Here is a 15,120-nt window from a genome sequence, read left to right on the forward strand (position 1 = left end):
GAGTATGTCCTTATCCTTTCCACACATTTCCAAATGTGTCTTTCTCAGGTGTGAAAGTGGGACCTACCCCAAAGTGTTTGTTTATAGTTGGAACCTGCTTATGACATAAGCAGCTTTGTATCCAGCTGATGATCACCCTTAATATGAAACCAACCAGCATTAGGTAAATTAGATATCAGGTAGCCTGAGAATTAATTTTCCTAATGCAAAAGTGACCAGTATCCATTCAAAAAAACCTATTTTCAGCTTTCAAGATATTCTTCCCTTTCAAAGCCTTGCATGTGTATGCATTTTTTTATTCCTCCCATCTCCCTCACCCAACTGAATTTTCTTTTCAAAATTCACTGTTTCAATGCACTGCTAATGTTCTTACCTACTCAACACTTAAAACGTTGTTGTTCAAGAGCTCTGCTAAACCTTACCTGTTGAACAATATGGACTGAAAAAACCCTCCAAAAATCACAAACTCCTATTCAGTTTTGCAACTATCTGTTAGAGAATGTGAATAGATCAAGCACAGGTGTGCCAGCTTCTTTTAACCAATGAGGCTAATAAAGAAACAAGACTTCAGCATCTGCTTCAAAAAATATTCCTTTATCCAACAGCAGAGCAAGTAACACTGGCTCATTTGCCTCTACCACAAGTTTCAAGAAATTTTTTCAAAAGATTTTGCAGACTTGGTAAATCTTTTTATCACCATAATCTCATAGATAAAGCTGTTTCCTATCCCAAGGAAATGTAATTGGCAAGTATGATTTGTTACAGATATCAGTGCCCATCTCTGCTACCTCTGCTGAAATACTGTATTGCAAACCTTGCATGAATCCTGTGGAAAATGTCTTTTTGTTTTTTTGGCCACACATCTAAGTGGAGATGTAGCACAGCCAAGAATGCCACACACTGTGCAGTAGTGAGTAAATGAAGCCTTGAAACATAGCCATAAACCAGGAAGATGTACAGGGCTGGAAAAAAGAAATATGGGAATAAGCAGCAAATAGTGGAGTCTGTGAACAAATTATTGTCAGTCAACCATAGTGGTTACTTATTGAGAAGTGTCAGAGTGCAGAGATGTTTTGATAAGCTTCTCCAGCAAAAAAAAAAAAAAAATAAAAAAAAAAAAAATCACTCAATAAAAAAAGAAAACCCTCAAAGTATTCTCTGTCAGTCTTTATTTTAAAGGCACAAGCCTTCTTGGATATCTGGTTAAAAGCTGTTCAAAGTTTTTCCACACTATTCAAGTAATTCTGTGTGTAGCCCTGTAAAATAAAATATTCTCATCATGTTCATGCTGATTTGAAGGCAGAAGTACTCCAAGTCCTGTAAAATGCCTGTCCATCAGCCTCCAGCCTGAGCTCACACAAATTACCTGTCACAGAGTGAGAGGTTTGCATTTCTGTCTTCAAGCTGCTGTCCTGAAATACAGCTCCAACGAGAATGCTGTTGCTGGGCAGGTGAGATACCTGATCAACAGGAGGTGAACTGAGATCACACAGCCCTCGAGAACCAGAGAAACACCAGCCAGACAACAACAAAGATTTTGGAACTGCTCCCCTTTGGTCAGGCTGCTCTAAAGATGAAGATTGATGCCTGACTGGGTTAGTAGTGAATTATAGAAAAACAATAGTATTTAACATGAACTCAAGTTTTATCTGTAGATTAGACTGGTGGAACAGAAATATCCCATGAGAAATGACACCAAAACACACTTCATTCTGACTTAGTAGCATCAACTAGAACATGAGACAGGACAACTGCTTTACACAATACTTATGACAAATCACTGATACTTGAAAAAGTGGCAGACTTGGATAAAAATCCATGTGAATAAAGTACCCTTAATAGACACTGATCCCATGTGTACCTACAAGTAGAGAACAAAATAAAATGTCTTTATCTCAGAAAGTTTGTGGACCAAACAAATTACAGAGAAATGCAATGATAAGATACACACCATGCAGAAATGGGTTGGAGCAGAGGTAAACAGAGCAGTGTGAGCTCTGAGAATAATAAATACTGAGGTTTTTTATGTGTCGCATGTTTGCTTTTGTGTAAAATAAAGGAACACTGACAGAAGCTTCTTTCTGATTTGGAACATTGGTCAAATCTTCCTGCTGCAGACTGCCCAGGCCACTGGAAGAATGAGCTCATACTGCAGCTTCTATTATTTCAGCAGAGAAGGTGCCAGGCCTTTCTCCTGTGTCCAAAAGCCCACTTAAAGCAAAGGGTGGACCACATGAAAATGGTTCACAAGTTCACAAACTGTTAAGGAGTTGACAGAGAGATAGCAAAACTAAGTAAAAGTTCTGTTTCTTTAGGAAACCAGCCAAGATTTTATAATGCTACCATGCTAAAAGCTCAAACTATGCAGGTGGGGTTTTTTCCCCTCATATAACACTCGTCTCTCCAATCACATCCATTTATGACACCTACAAAGTGTTCAGTAGGGAATAAAAACAATACCTAGCAGACATTTTAACAATCTGTATAACTTGCCATTGACTGAAATTTTGTTTCCCATAGATGTTAACATCTTTATAACAAAATCACAAGCTTATAACACTGTTTCTCAGAAGGTGCAGAAACAGTCAAAAAAAAGCCCAAGTCTCTGATAATGATCCCAAAAAACCCAGACTGAAATCATGCTTCTATTTACCCAAATAAACCCATGGGATTCTCAGCCCACATGCAAGAATTCTAAAGGTCTTCGGTTATACTGAGGCACAAATACAAAAACCTAGTAATATGACCTTATGTCTGCAAATTAAAAAATATTTCTACCTATTGATAGGTAAAGCTAATTTTTAGCTTCTGACTTGCTTGATTCAATTATGCTGTGGTGGAAGTATAAGGAAGTTAATATAAGATTTTCAAAAGTATAAATGAATGGGCACTTTGGGTTGGGGAGGAGGTGGACAAAAAGCAGTCTCCCTGAAGCCCTCCATGATCCTGAATATCTTTGGCTCAAGACAGGCATGGTGTGCACAATTTTATTTCTTTACCTTTCACTAGTGAATAAGAGACACAAGGAGGTCAATTAATTCCTCTTCAGGCAGGTAATAAATTTCTCCTTTTCTTGGACAATAGTTCAACCCCAGGGGAAACCAGATTTTATTAAAGCTGCTCCTCCATTCCCAAAGCACAAATCTCCTGTCTCAGGACACAACCTCATAATTATTTTGCTAACTTGCTAGTGCTCATAGGACATCCAACATTTCACACTATGCACATCAACATGCCAGTTCCATTAAGAAATATCTGAAAATATATGGAGTTGATACATTTTCTAACCCTTGAAAACAGATTTTAAGAAAAAGCAATTTGACTTGGCATAATTAGCAGCATACTTGACTCAGAACAAAAAACAAAAAGACTAACTTTCTTCCTTAAGAATTGTAGATTTTGACAAACACATATTTTTATTTTGGAATCTGTACTTTCTTCTTGGTTATGGGTAAGAAACAGATTTGAGAAGCAAAGGTTCTTAGTTCAACCTGAAAAGACACTGCTAAAATATGTATTGAGAGCCAAAAAATAACAATAAACAAGTTTTGCCCACATGGGATTCTTCCCATATAATTTGATAAAGTAATTTCTTATTTGGGATAAAAGTGAGTTTTTCACAGAGGAAAATGAGAACACCCATTACTACTTATTTACCCACACATGACCAATCCAGTACTTAAATGCTTATTTTGCCACAAGTTTTTTTGTAACCTAAAGCAAGTGGAAATAAACTAAGGATAAGGCCCACAGGGCTGGATGATTGTGATTAGAAGATAGGAAAACGGGTGGAGATTGCATCAAAACAGTTTGAACAGAGTTTTGTTTCATTTCTGATCAGAATAGAACAATCAAAAGCCAAGAAGATTTCCCTTTCAAGATTAACACACCCTTTTATCTGCTAGAACCTCCCAGACACTTTTACCACCCACATATGCAAACAAACAAGCTTATATAACTTCATATAAGTGGTGTGAAGAAAATATTGCACAGGGAAGCAATTTTTAAAGACCCTTTTATAAAGAAGAGATGACTTCAAGAGACTTGCAGACACATATTTTGTGCCAAAGTAAAACATTCCCTCTGAGCATGACTGATGTCAAGAGATTGTTGGAAGTTCAAAAGCTCAAATGCAGAAACCTGCAAGAATATGATCTCAAAAAGCAGAAAAAATATGATTTCTCAAATGCTTTCTTGGACCATGAAATGCTTTCAAAAAATGTTGTTCACTTTGAAAGGTTTTTTTAGTTTGGTGTTGGGAACTGTGTGTCTGACGTTTTGAGGTTGAGCAGCAGGAAATGCATTCAGTCAGATCACGAGGATTCTTTTCAGGAATGGCTGACATGAGGTACAGTGTGACAGAGGTGGTCTTAAATTTATTTCTCAGGTTGTACTTCCTAACCTCCAAGGTCTCATGTAAATCCCTCCAGTCACTGACACATGGCTACTAGGACTGGGTGAAATCTCAGGCAGCAGTGTGGCTGATCTTTACAGATCTCCCCCACAACAGTGTGCACAAGAACCTGGAGCAGCTTACCTTTACCTGCAGGAAGTGCAACAGAGAAAGAAATGTTCCTTTCAGAAGGCAATCAAAGATTTGTGGAAACACAAGGAATGGGCAGAAAATGGAAATTCCAGGCTAGATTGAGGCGTTCTCCTGCAGAACAGCTCTAGGAAGCTCAAGAACATACAAATTGTTGTGATTCCAGGTGTAGGCTGGCAGCTTTGGGCTGTGAGATCAGGCAGGCTGAAGTCTCAGATAGCTACAAATGAGTCACAGGGGGAGATGCACAGCAGCTCTTCAGGCTGTGTGAATCAGCAGCAACAGAGAAGCAGAAAGTCAAATAGAAATTCCTGGAGGAAGCAGAGTGCAGCATTGTATCAGCTGAAATGGTGACAAGTCTCAGCTCTGCATTTCAGTTTTGTCTTTCCATATTTCTTCCTTAGGTGAATAAATCCTCATGTCTTGGTAGGCTGATGGAGAAGAACAAATCTTTTGGAAGAGGGGGAAATGACAGAGCACATGCCTGTGCTTGATCAAATGAATGAAGGCAAGGATACAGATGAATGACTTCCAAAAAAAAAATCCTGAGATGATCAGTAGAACACATAAGGCATTGCTGTGTTCCATCTACACTGGATGTTCTGGAAATTCAAAATACTTCAAGTGGGAGAAAGACATCTGGTCAGAACAGGTTAAATGTTACTTGGTTCTGATGACATAGGTGTACATAGATGGCATCCACCCTGGAAATTCAGCTCCTCACCTCACAGTTTTATACTAAAGGGATCTCACAGAATGTTCTGGTCATCTGTCTGAATTCATGTATCTTTAAGTACAAAACACTTCAGTTCCTCTTCAGTCTGGCACAAAACACTGCTGCTCCTGCTGCCCGCTCTTCTTCTTAAGTGGCATTTTTCTTCCCAATTCCATATCCATCCCACAATGACAGCTCTCTCAGACAATAGCCTCACAAAAATCCTGGCTGGGTTATTTCTCAAAGTATTTTCTGTGGAAAAATTAGCTGCCAGAAATGGCAGGAATTCTCTGGCTGAGCCACTGGTCATTGTAGGGAAATGTAATTTCCTGCTTTGCTGGATAATGCCACAGTCTTAGCCACAATAAAAGTTACTTTTCTTTAAAAAAGAGAGTAAAAACCAAAAATCCACTAGGGAGTTCATATGTCTATTGGCAGAAGAAACAGAGCTGCATATCATGATGAATTAGGATCTTTATGGTTGTTTTGTACCCTATAAATCAGGATTTGAAACACCAATGCACACATGCAAAGAGCAAGCTATGAGAGTGGCAGCATGATGCTAAACATTTTCCTAGTGGAAAGTCAGATTTTATAGAAACTGTGGGAATATAACAGAAGATTGTTGAGGAGAATTATATAAGTGTTGAAGTGACCTGCAGCTGAGGTGTAGAAAAACACATACACTAGTTGATGCTTCGCTTTGTGTGTTGGGCAAGTTCAATGTCTGTGTTTCAATAACACAGGCCTGAGATAGACTCAATCGAACATGCTTGAGATTCCTTCCCTGCTGTGGGAAAGATTAAAGCAGGGAGGCAATCCACATCTGTGACAGCCCCTGAGATACAGGTGAAAACAGCAGCTTCAGAGATCCTCTAGCAAGGACCAAGCAAGAACTGAGTTCTCTGGTGTCCCTGCCCATGAGGCTGTGCCCAGGTGTTGCTTGGGGATCCCTAGTTTGACAAGGTAATGAAAATAAATTTTCTCTTCATTTCATTCAATGTTCTGTGGTCATCCCTGGATCCTGTATATGCCAGCGTGCACAGAGACCCAAACAGGCCCTAAGCAACCATTATTATTTATTTATGAGCATTCTGCTCATTATTATTCATGAACTTCCTTCTGCAATGGAGCACATCCAGCCACATCCCTCACTGACATCACGGGTAGAAGATGCATTTCACCTTTCTCGTTTCTGAAAGCCAGACTGCCACTTAAAGCTTGCAAAGGTAATTAATTCTCATGCTGAAGGGATGTAAATAGGCAGGCAATGGCACTAGTCACGCCATGGCTTTCTATTACTAATTACCTCTATTGAGCATGAATAAGCTGCTTGCCAGACAAATATTCATAGAAGTCCGACTGATGTTCGGCATCAATTCCATCCATTTTTGGATCACTACTGCTGACTCACCACAGAAATGCTGCCTCCTTGCACTGAAAGGTCACAGACTCACTTTGGATGGTCTCCGTTTCATCTTCGTATTTAAAGGCAGGTGAACACCAACATCCCAGCAGGACAGTCAGGGTTTTGCCCAGTTGAGCCCTGAAAGGCTCCATATGTCCCATTGCTGTTACCCATATCTTGATTCCCACTGCCCCTCCACACATATAAAACCCTCCCAGCCTGCAGGGCTGAACCATTCAAGTATGAACCATTAACCACCCTTGGAGCCCGATGATGCAGCCAATTATTACCCATATAGTAGTCTGCCCATCAAGACCGTAATGTCCCAAGTAGCACAGGAGGGTGGTATGGCCAGTGTCAAGGTAGGTGACAGCTATCACTTGCCTCTCATACACAAATCTAGTCACTTCAGCATGGAACAGTCAGTCAAACATTATTTATCTCTGGTACATCTATGTTTGCTGCTCCAAATCACGTTCCTCTCGATGCTCCCAGGAGCAACCTCTGATAGAAATGATCTGCTGTTCGAAGACAGGTGGGGTGCTTGTCTTCAGTTATCAGGGATCTTTGACAGCTGAGAGCTTCCAAAGCTGATAGTGTGTGATATCACTGTGATATCACCCACCACACGTGAGTGCTTCCCTCCTGATCCCACGCCCTTGTATGGGCTGCCATTTCTCAAGAGATCCGTGACTCAACCTTCTTTCACTGCTGGTGGTTTGACAACACAGAGGCTTGGACAACTTCAATGGTGAAAGGTGAGGCACAGAAAGCACAGGGTACACCTTACCTGCAGCTGTGGTCACTAAGTCATCCCCCCCATTTGTTGATGGGACACATTTTCCTTGCTTATTCATCTACTACTAATGTAGCAGTAAAAGCTGTTCTTGTTTTCCTTGATATTCCTTGCAAATGTTGACTCCAGGAGATCTTTGACTTTCCTAATGCCACTGCTACATTCACCCAGAACATTCCCAAATTCCTCTTTCAAAGGCCATTCCTGTTCCTATTTCTTGTGTACTACTTATTTTTGCAGTGGAGCTCAGCCATGGGTCATGTATGTGTAGATAAGCCAGTCTCCCAATACACTTACTTACTTTCATGAGTAGAAGGATGAGCTGTTATTGTGCTGAGAGGAGGCTGACCTTAAAGACCTGACATGCTGAATCTTTCAAGCCAAAGTAAATTACTATTTGCTATTTCTGTCTAGGGCTTCACCTTCCAAAATTTAATTACCTGAATGTGGAGATCTCCAGGTGTTAGGAGGGTAATGACTTTAGACCAACCTTATATATTGAGCTATGTGAAAAATCTCAGCCTTGCATGTAAAGTCTCATGCAAGGTGCTTGAAGCATTGCTACAAGAGTCAGAGACTGTTACATGTACCCACACAGTGGTGACACCTCAGCTGCAGAAAGATGTCCTCAGTGTTTCCTGCTTCCAATGCATTGAGCTCATCACATAGCAGGGCAGATGACAGAAACAAGGGCGTGGATCTGAGACCTGTCATTATTATCTGAGAGGGCAGGTGCAGAGCAATGCATTTCTCAGACTTGAAACCAAGGAGAAATGAAGGCAGGAACTGAGCATGAGGTTGTATCTGTGGTGCAGCTGAAGCAACAGGTACAGTAATTGGCAGAGAATTTAACTGAAAACCAAATCTCAATTTTTTCCTGTTGTCACTATAGCTCCGAAATCCGGAGGGCAAATTGCAATTTCACTTTCCATGAACACATGCACAATGGAAAATGTCCAAAATCCTGAGTTTCTGCAAGTGAAATAGGGTGGACTCAATGAAGTTCCCTTTCAATTTGTTTTTACCCAAATCAATATCAAAATGTGAAGATATTTCAGAAAAAAAAGCCCTATTATGTTGGTAGATCATTACTGCTGCACAACTGGTGCTGCAAACAGCTGGAAAGGCTTGATCAGCCTTAACCCTCTCTCCTCACTCTCCCTTATTAAGAATAACCTTTATTGCTTGACTCTGATTGTGGGAATTAGTTTATTTTTTGCTCCTACCACACTCTTTAACATTTATATTGAGTATGCATCTAAAATTCCCCACTTACACCACGTCTGCAAAAACACTTCAAGTGTGCTCTGTATTTGTGGAGAGAGAGAAAAGAAATTACAGGAGGCCTTTACAACATACAAGAAAGTTACTGCCATGAGAACAGTTGCATGGCATATTCCTTTCATGACTCTCTAAACAATCAATGTTTTCTTTAAGATCCTCATTAGGCAATAAATAACATTGTAGAGCAGAAAAGAGATGAAAAAAACCAGGGTGCCAAGAGCATGGAAGAGACTGAGACAGGATGCTGGAATATGGAACCAAATAACTAAGTAGAACAGCTAGGAAGAGGTGCAGATGTCACAGAGGTTAAACATAAACAGATTACAAATTTTAGAATCCCCAGATGTTGGAGACTATCACAGTTTTGGGCCATCAGATAAGTGCAGCAGATGTTACTGGGTTGGATCTCATCCCAAGCTCTTTTTTGCTTTCACACAGGAGTTTGAAAACCCTGGAAAAGCCTTTTGTCGTGTTGACTTCATGTTTCTACCAAGCCCTGCCCTTCCCACTGCAGAACATAAAAATAATGAGTTGGCAAACAGCTTTATAAAGTCTTGAAGGCTAAGGCATCCAAGGAAATAATCTACTGAAGAAATGGAACTATTGCATGTGGTTTTTTAGGGAAAAAAGTTTCCACTTGACAAAAATATTTATTGTTTTAAAAGTCCAATGTCCTCTATTATTGGTACCAAATCAACAGCAATAAAAGAGCAAAGAAACTATCACTAGGAAAATACCTTGTCGTGGCCAATACAGGTACATAAATAAATAGGTTAGCTACTGAATTGTGCTTTGGGTAAAGGCAAGTCCAAGCTATGGATTCTGGAAAAACATGAAGCATCTGCCTCTGTTAAAAGCATTAACAATGAGGATACATGGTGCATGACCCACTTCCCAAAGTTTAGGTCTTACTGTGACCCAGCTTCCAAAGAATACCAGGATGCAGCATGGCTGTGGGGACAGGGTTAAGCCTGGTGTCCATTAGTACATGGAGAGTCTGTGCTATCAGCTAGAATTGAGTGAATCAGAGTTAAAACAAACACAGAAGTGATCCAAACAAGCAGTCCCACGCCAAAGCACTCCAGCACTTTCCCAAAAGCAACAGCTTCTCTTCTGGTAGGATGTTTCACTGCTTCTTTATCACTCAGCTATCTCCTTTCTGTCCTTGGTATGCTACAGATTGCTAGAAGCAAAGAGAGCCTCCCTGCTCCCCCACATTTGATCATCCCTAATTACCTTTCCCAACCCATTAAACAAAATCCTTTCTTTAGAAGCCCAGGGGGGTTTGTGGGATCAGAATTGTTTCTCTATTTCTGTCAAGCACGCACAGACACACAAAATGTTCTTACATCATTAAGATGCAAAACACATTGTTCTTGAGCAAGTGTTTTCAAAAGCAGTGTTTCCAAAGCCAGCATTTCCTGAAGCCAGGGCTTCCTAGGGGCTCTTTGGAAAAAAAAAAAAAAAAAAAAAAAAAAAAGGTTTACAGAGCTGATTTCTGCAAAGCCTGATGTTCCAGTCAGCCAATTGTGCAAAACTATTGCTATAGGCTTAGGAGCCTTCACTGTGCCATTCTCTTGCTGCAATCTCTGCACTAGTTGCCTCTCTCAAATCACAGCATCTCTCCCTCCTCCCCACCTTGCAAAGCACCACAGCTGTAACCTAGCCCAAGAGTTTTGGAACTATCACAACTCTAGAACCAGTATCACCAGTCACATCCTTTGACTATACCAGCACTCAATTTCTGCTGTATAAGGTGTTTAATGGTCAATTAATTTACTGCATGGGCAGTAAAGCACAGAAATGAGTGTGCCAGAGTGTTAGGGGAAATAGGGGCAAGATGGCTAAAGAGCAAAAGAGGAAGAAGGAAGAATGACTGGAATTAAGAGAAATCAGGAAGCCTTGTACAGGCTTCCTCGTGCACCAAGCTGCCATATTCCCTGCTTGTCAGATCCCAGCTTGCAAAGTGGGAAGCATATCCCAGGAGGAGTGGCAAGCACAAGCTCAGGGAGGGCTGTGGAGTCGCACAGCCCCAGCAGTGAGGCTGGTAAACAGCGCAGGGAGGAAGGAACAGTATCTGTTCCTGTAAAATAGCATCAAGCATGAGCACTGAACAGGGCGAGGCAGCTGGGGCGGGGAAACAGACCAGACAGGAATGGGGAGATTCCTACCAGGAATGAGATTCCTGGTTCATTCAGGACTCTTGTCTGTTATTGTTTCCTTCTTTCCCAATCTGTGCTGGGAGCAGGAAGAAAGGGGAAATGGTATGTAATTCAGTGCACAGTGCTCGACCCGGACTTGCCAAATCTGCCTTTGATAAGCCTCCTGAACTTTCTAAGTCTTCACTTCCTCACCACTTCCTTCACCCTTGGATTGTATTTACAAGTGGCTCAGTGCTACTCTCAGGTGTCACACAGCAGGGTAAAACACCTTCTCCAACCATGTGGTGCTTGTAAGACTTCACTAATCTTGAAAGTGCATTCACTAATAGTTCCTTCATTATTTTTTTTTTTTTTTTTTTTTTTGCTCATCCTAAGTAATACTATTCATTACTTCTCTAGCTGTTTACTTTACTTCTCTTTTTTATTAAGGAGGAAATCCTACTTAATGCCTTCCTGGGATTTCAAAATCACTCATTTGCAGCAGGTTAACAGTAACTGAATGGCAAAGCTTAGTCCTTGAAATCTGTCACAAGTGGAAAGCAAAGATCTGGAACACAGCTGTGGCAAATAGCTAATGCACAAAAGGACAAGGAGGTGCATGTGATATATAAGAGGACACTGAATTAGGTTTCTGGAAGCGAATCCAAGGAAGGTCTTTTTCAATCATTGCGCAAGATTTTTTGCTTTCCTCATCCAACAGAAGGCAGTGATTGGGAAACACTCATACCAGGGAGACACCTGAAGCCAGACAACCATTAAGCATGACACTGGGCGTGCCCTCATTAGGGTGCTGAGGCGTGTGAGCGCCCCATTTAGAGAAAGATAGAAGATAGCAGTTTATTTGTAAAGCAGCGGGGCCCTCACCACTGTCCTTGTCTAAAGCTCCCAGTCAGGACAGGTACCACAGAGACAACCTTTAAGATTTGGGCTCTTTTGCTGAAAGTATACTTTTAGATTTGTCCTTCATTCTTCAGGATGCTACGTGCCAACAGTTCAACAAAATATTCACATGTGTGAGAAGTGCTGCTTCAAAGACAACAGCCTGAGAAAATGGAAAGTAAACTGACTTGGATTTTAAGCAGGCATCAGTAAAGTGTGGGGATCAGCTAAGCCAACCCTGTAGAAATGTAAACATCAGAAGACAGCTTTCCTGCCTACGTATTTTTGTTGTTACACTTGTAAAGCAACAAATCACACTTTAAAAATTACCCCCCACACACACTTCAAGCTGACAAAACAGCTTTCCACTAGTGATTAATACATGGCAAAGCCAACTCCACCACCGGTTAAGCTCTAGAAGGAAGTTACTACATGTGTTTGTTGTTGTGTTTGACATGAACTAGAGGCTAAATCAATCCATGGGGCCAACAGCATTTGCATGAGTGTTCCCAACTCTCTCTGCAGTTCAGCACAGACTAAAGCAGCATGAGGTCCCATGATTACAAAACGTAACACACAAGCCTAATCCATACAAGCCGTTCAACGGACACACCAAGCCAACCATAAAATAACTTAATAAATAATGTTGCAACTACCTATTTGTTTCCAATATTGAGGCAATTAGGGTAAACAATTAAACCTTACCTTCATTCCTTTAGTGATTCCATTTTTCTTAGATATTCCACTTTTTAAGAGGTTATTCTGTTTCTGATGATGATGATGATGTAGATGTCCATTGCAGACAGCACTGGGATTAGCCATCTGTTTAAATTAGTCAGATTCTCAGTTCTTAAGGGTGTCTCAGGTCTTTCTACTGTAAAAAAGACAGTGGGATGAGAAGATAAAGTTCTTGGTTAAGGCCTGAAAGGTATCCAACTGGTCTGTCAGGATTTTCCAGGATGAGAGGAGGAACTATCTTTTGCAATATCTTCAAAACGTAAAACTTTCTTTCATACAGCTTCAGCCCCAGCAAGCTAGAATGAGAAATACATAGCAGGAGGTGTGCTCTTAAAATCTCTGAAAAATACTGCTCATTGCTGGCTCTTGCATGAACACGGCTCCTGTGAGTCAACAGGACTGCTGCAGCTATCAAGAGGTGGGTGGATTCAGAGGCGGGGACACTTAAAGATATATTACCTCTTAAATACCTCCCAGGGAGAAACCTTGTTTCTTTTCTCTGAATTACTCTCAATGTAGAGTGATGTCACTCCATATAAAACTGCCAAAATGTTTTGAGCATTTTAACAGAGTAATCTGTAAAATTACATGGTTCATTTTACTAAGAGAGTATTAGCTGAAAACTACTATTGCCCTGAGTAAAGTAGAAACCCTTTAAAAATTTTCTTTTAGTCTCTTCTTATATTAGTAGCATGACAGACACAACATTATACCTGCAAAGACATGGAAAGCATTTAAGTAATAAAATAAAAATTCTATTTCTATAGACCTACATATCCTACAGACATGAGCACAAATATTAACTAGAGTGATCTGTTCCTTTAAGCTCAATTTGGCAGTAGTAGGATAAATGGCATGCTATTACAATGAATGAGAAAGGGAGTTTTACAAAGCTGATTCATTTAGTTTTAAAACAAGTCAGGCTTTAATCACATGTGAAACTACTAAGGATGACTAACACACATTGTTTCTTTTAAGAAAAAAAGCTTTGAATTGTGAAAATGCATATATGGTCTTTGCTGAATCAAATCCTCATGCTTCAGATTTTAGTGACAGAAAGTAAAAGTGGAAGCATCTCTGGCAGCATTTAATAGAATCCTCTCGTCCCAAAATAATTAAAATTACTGTGAAAACAGATTAAAGAAAAGCTGAATTATTAAATCAGTTCTGAAAAACAGTTAGTATGAAAGGCTGGGAAAATAAAAATACTTGAAGTTCTTTAATCAGAAAAAAATTGCTATGCCATCCTGGCAATGAAATGTAAGATACATGTACAGAAAGAGCAGCCTAGAACTTGAGTATGCAGGAGATGAAATGTTCAACCAACCACTGTGAAAATACACAGGGGAACACACTGTGTTGGTTTTGAAAACTTATCTTAGACACATACTAAATTACTAAAATATATTCTCTTCTTTGAAGTAATCTGCAAAGTGAGATATCTTCAATGTACTACACAATTTTTGGGTCTTGCTTAAGAGTAATCTAAATTTAAATTGACAAGAGTAGTATTTTGAGTGAAAAAAATTACCCCTTAACTGACTAAAATGACACAGAAGCAATAAAACATCAAAATGTTTTGCCTCACACTTTACAAGATTCACCATCAGAAATTAGATTTTTTATCTTTTTGGTGTTTTTTCTAGGCAAGAATACCTCATTCTGTATGAATCAATCTTGTTTAGGTTTCATTAAGGCGTCTGTAAGTATAGCTCATTGACAAATGAATTGTAAATATAATAATGCCAGTTATAGTGGAAAAATAAATCGTTGGTCTTAAGTGGCTAAGAGTTCCTATTTGCAAAGAAAAAAGGAGAATGGGATGAAGATAAGCCTGCAGGAAGAATGGTTGGTAGTTTCTCCTGCATATCTGTCCCCTATGGGCTGCTGATAAATGGAACAGAGTGATGTAAGGCATTCTCTTCACACCTGGAACCCCCCTCCATCAAGGAGCTTTCTTCATTTGGGAATTGTGTCCATGACTGTCACAGCAAATCAAACACCTCTAAAAGGTCAGTCAGTTACTGCTCATCTGCTCAGCCAGTTGCTGATCATTTTCCTCCTGTTGTGATAAGGACCTTACCAGGGTAGTGCTGCTCCCCTTGCACCTCTGCCAGTTCCTCTTCCCTTGGAAGACTCAGCACCTTTCAAGGCACAAAACAATAAAATTTGTGTTATGGTAATTTTAGTTTTCCAATGTCTACAATATTAAAGATAACAAATACAACTTTAAAAAATATCACATTTAAATATGAGTTTAAATGAGCAATTAAAAAACCAAATAAAACCAACTCAGAGAAGAGCTGCCCATTTGGATGTCTGTTAACCATGACCTAAAAGCCAGTGCTCACAAAGCAAACACCACTAGAAGCCAACTAAAATTCCTGCCTTGATCCTGTTCAGAGCAAAAGATTTATAGAAGGGATGAGTCTGGCCAAATACACAAAAATTATCTGTAAACAGAATGTGGTACTTCTCCTGCAGTAAAAAACCAAAAAAACCCAACAACCCTCCCAGGAAACCCCCCTCAAACCTAAACAAGCAAACAAGAAAAACCCCAAAACCCCAAACCAACCAACCAACCAAAAATATAAA

At 40.0% G+C, this 15,120-nt stretch overlaps 1 protein-coding gene across 2 annotated transcripts in view; it reads right to left on the reverse strand.

Annotated features, from left to right (window-relative positions):
* SPTLC3 (serine palmitoyltransferase long chain base subunit 3) overlaps positions 1 to 12,927 on the reverse strand; it is a 77,940-nt gene extending 65,013 nt beyond the window's left edge. For both annotated transcript variants that reach the window (XM_079332031.1, XM_079332030.1), the window contains exon 1: positions 12,493 to 12,927. In XM_079332031.1, the coding sequence (XP_079188157.1) occupies positions 12,493 to 12,609 (117 nt within the window). In that variant the 5' untranslated portion in view covers positions 12,610 to 12,927. The remainder of the gene's footprint in view (positions 1 to 12,492) is intronic.
* Between the last annotated feature and the right edge of the window lie 2,193 nt (positions 12,928 to 15,120).

The sequence above is a fragment of the Erithacus rubecula genome, assembly GCF_903797595.1.
Source record: "Erithacus rubecula genome assembly, chromosome: 2".
NCBI lineage: Eukaryota > Metazoa > Chordata > Aves > Passeriformes > Muscicapidae > Erithacus > Erithacus rubecula.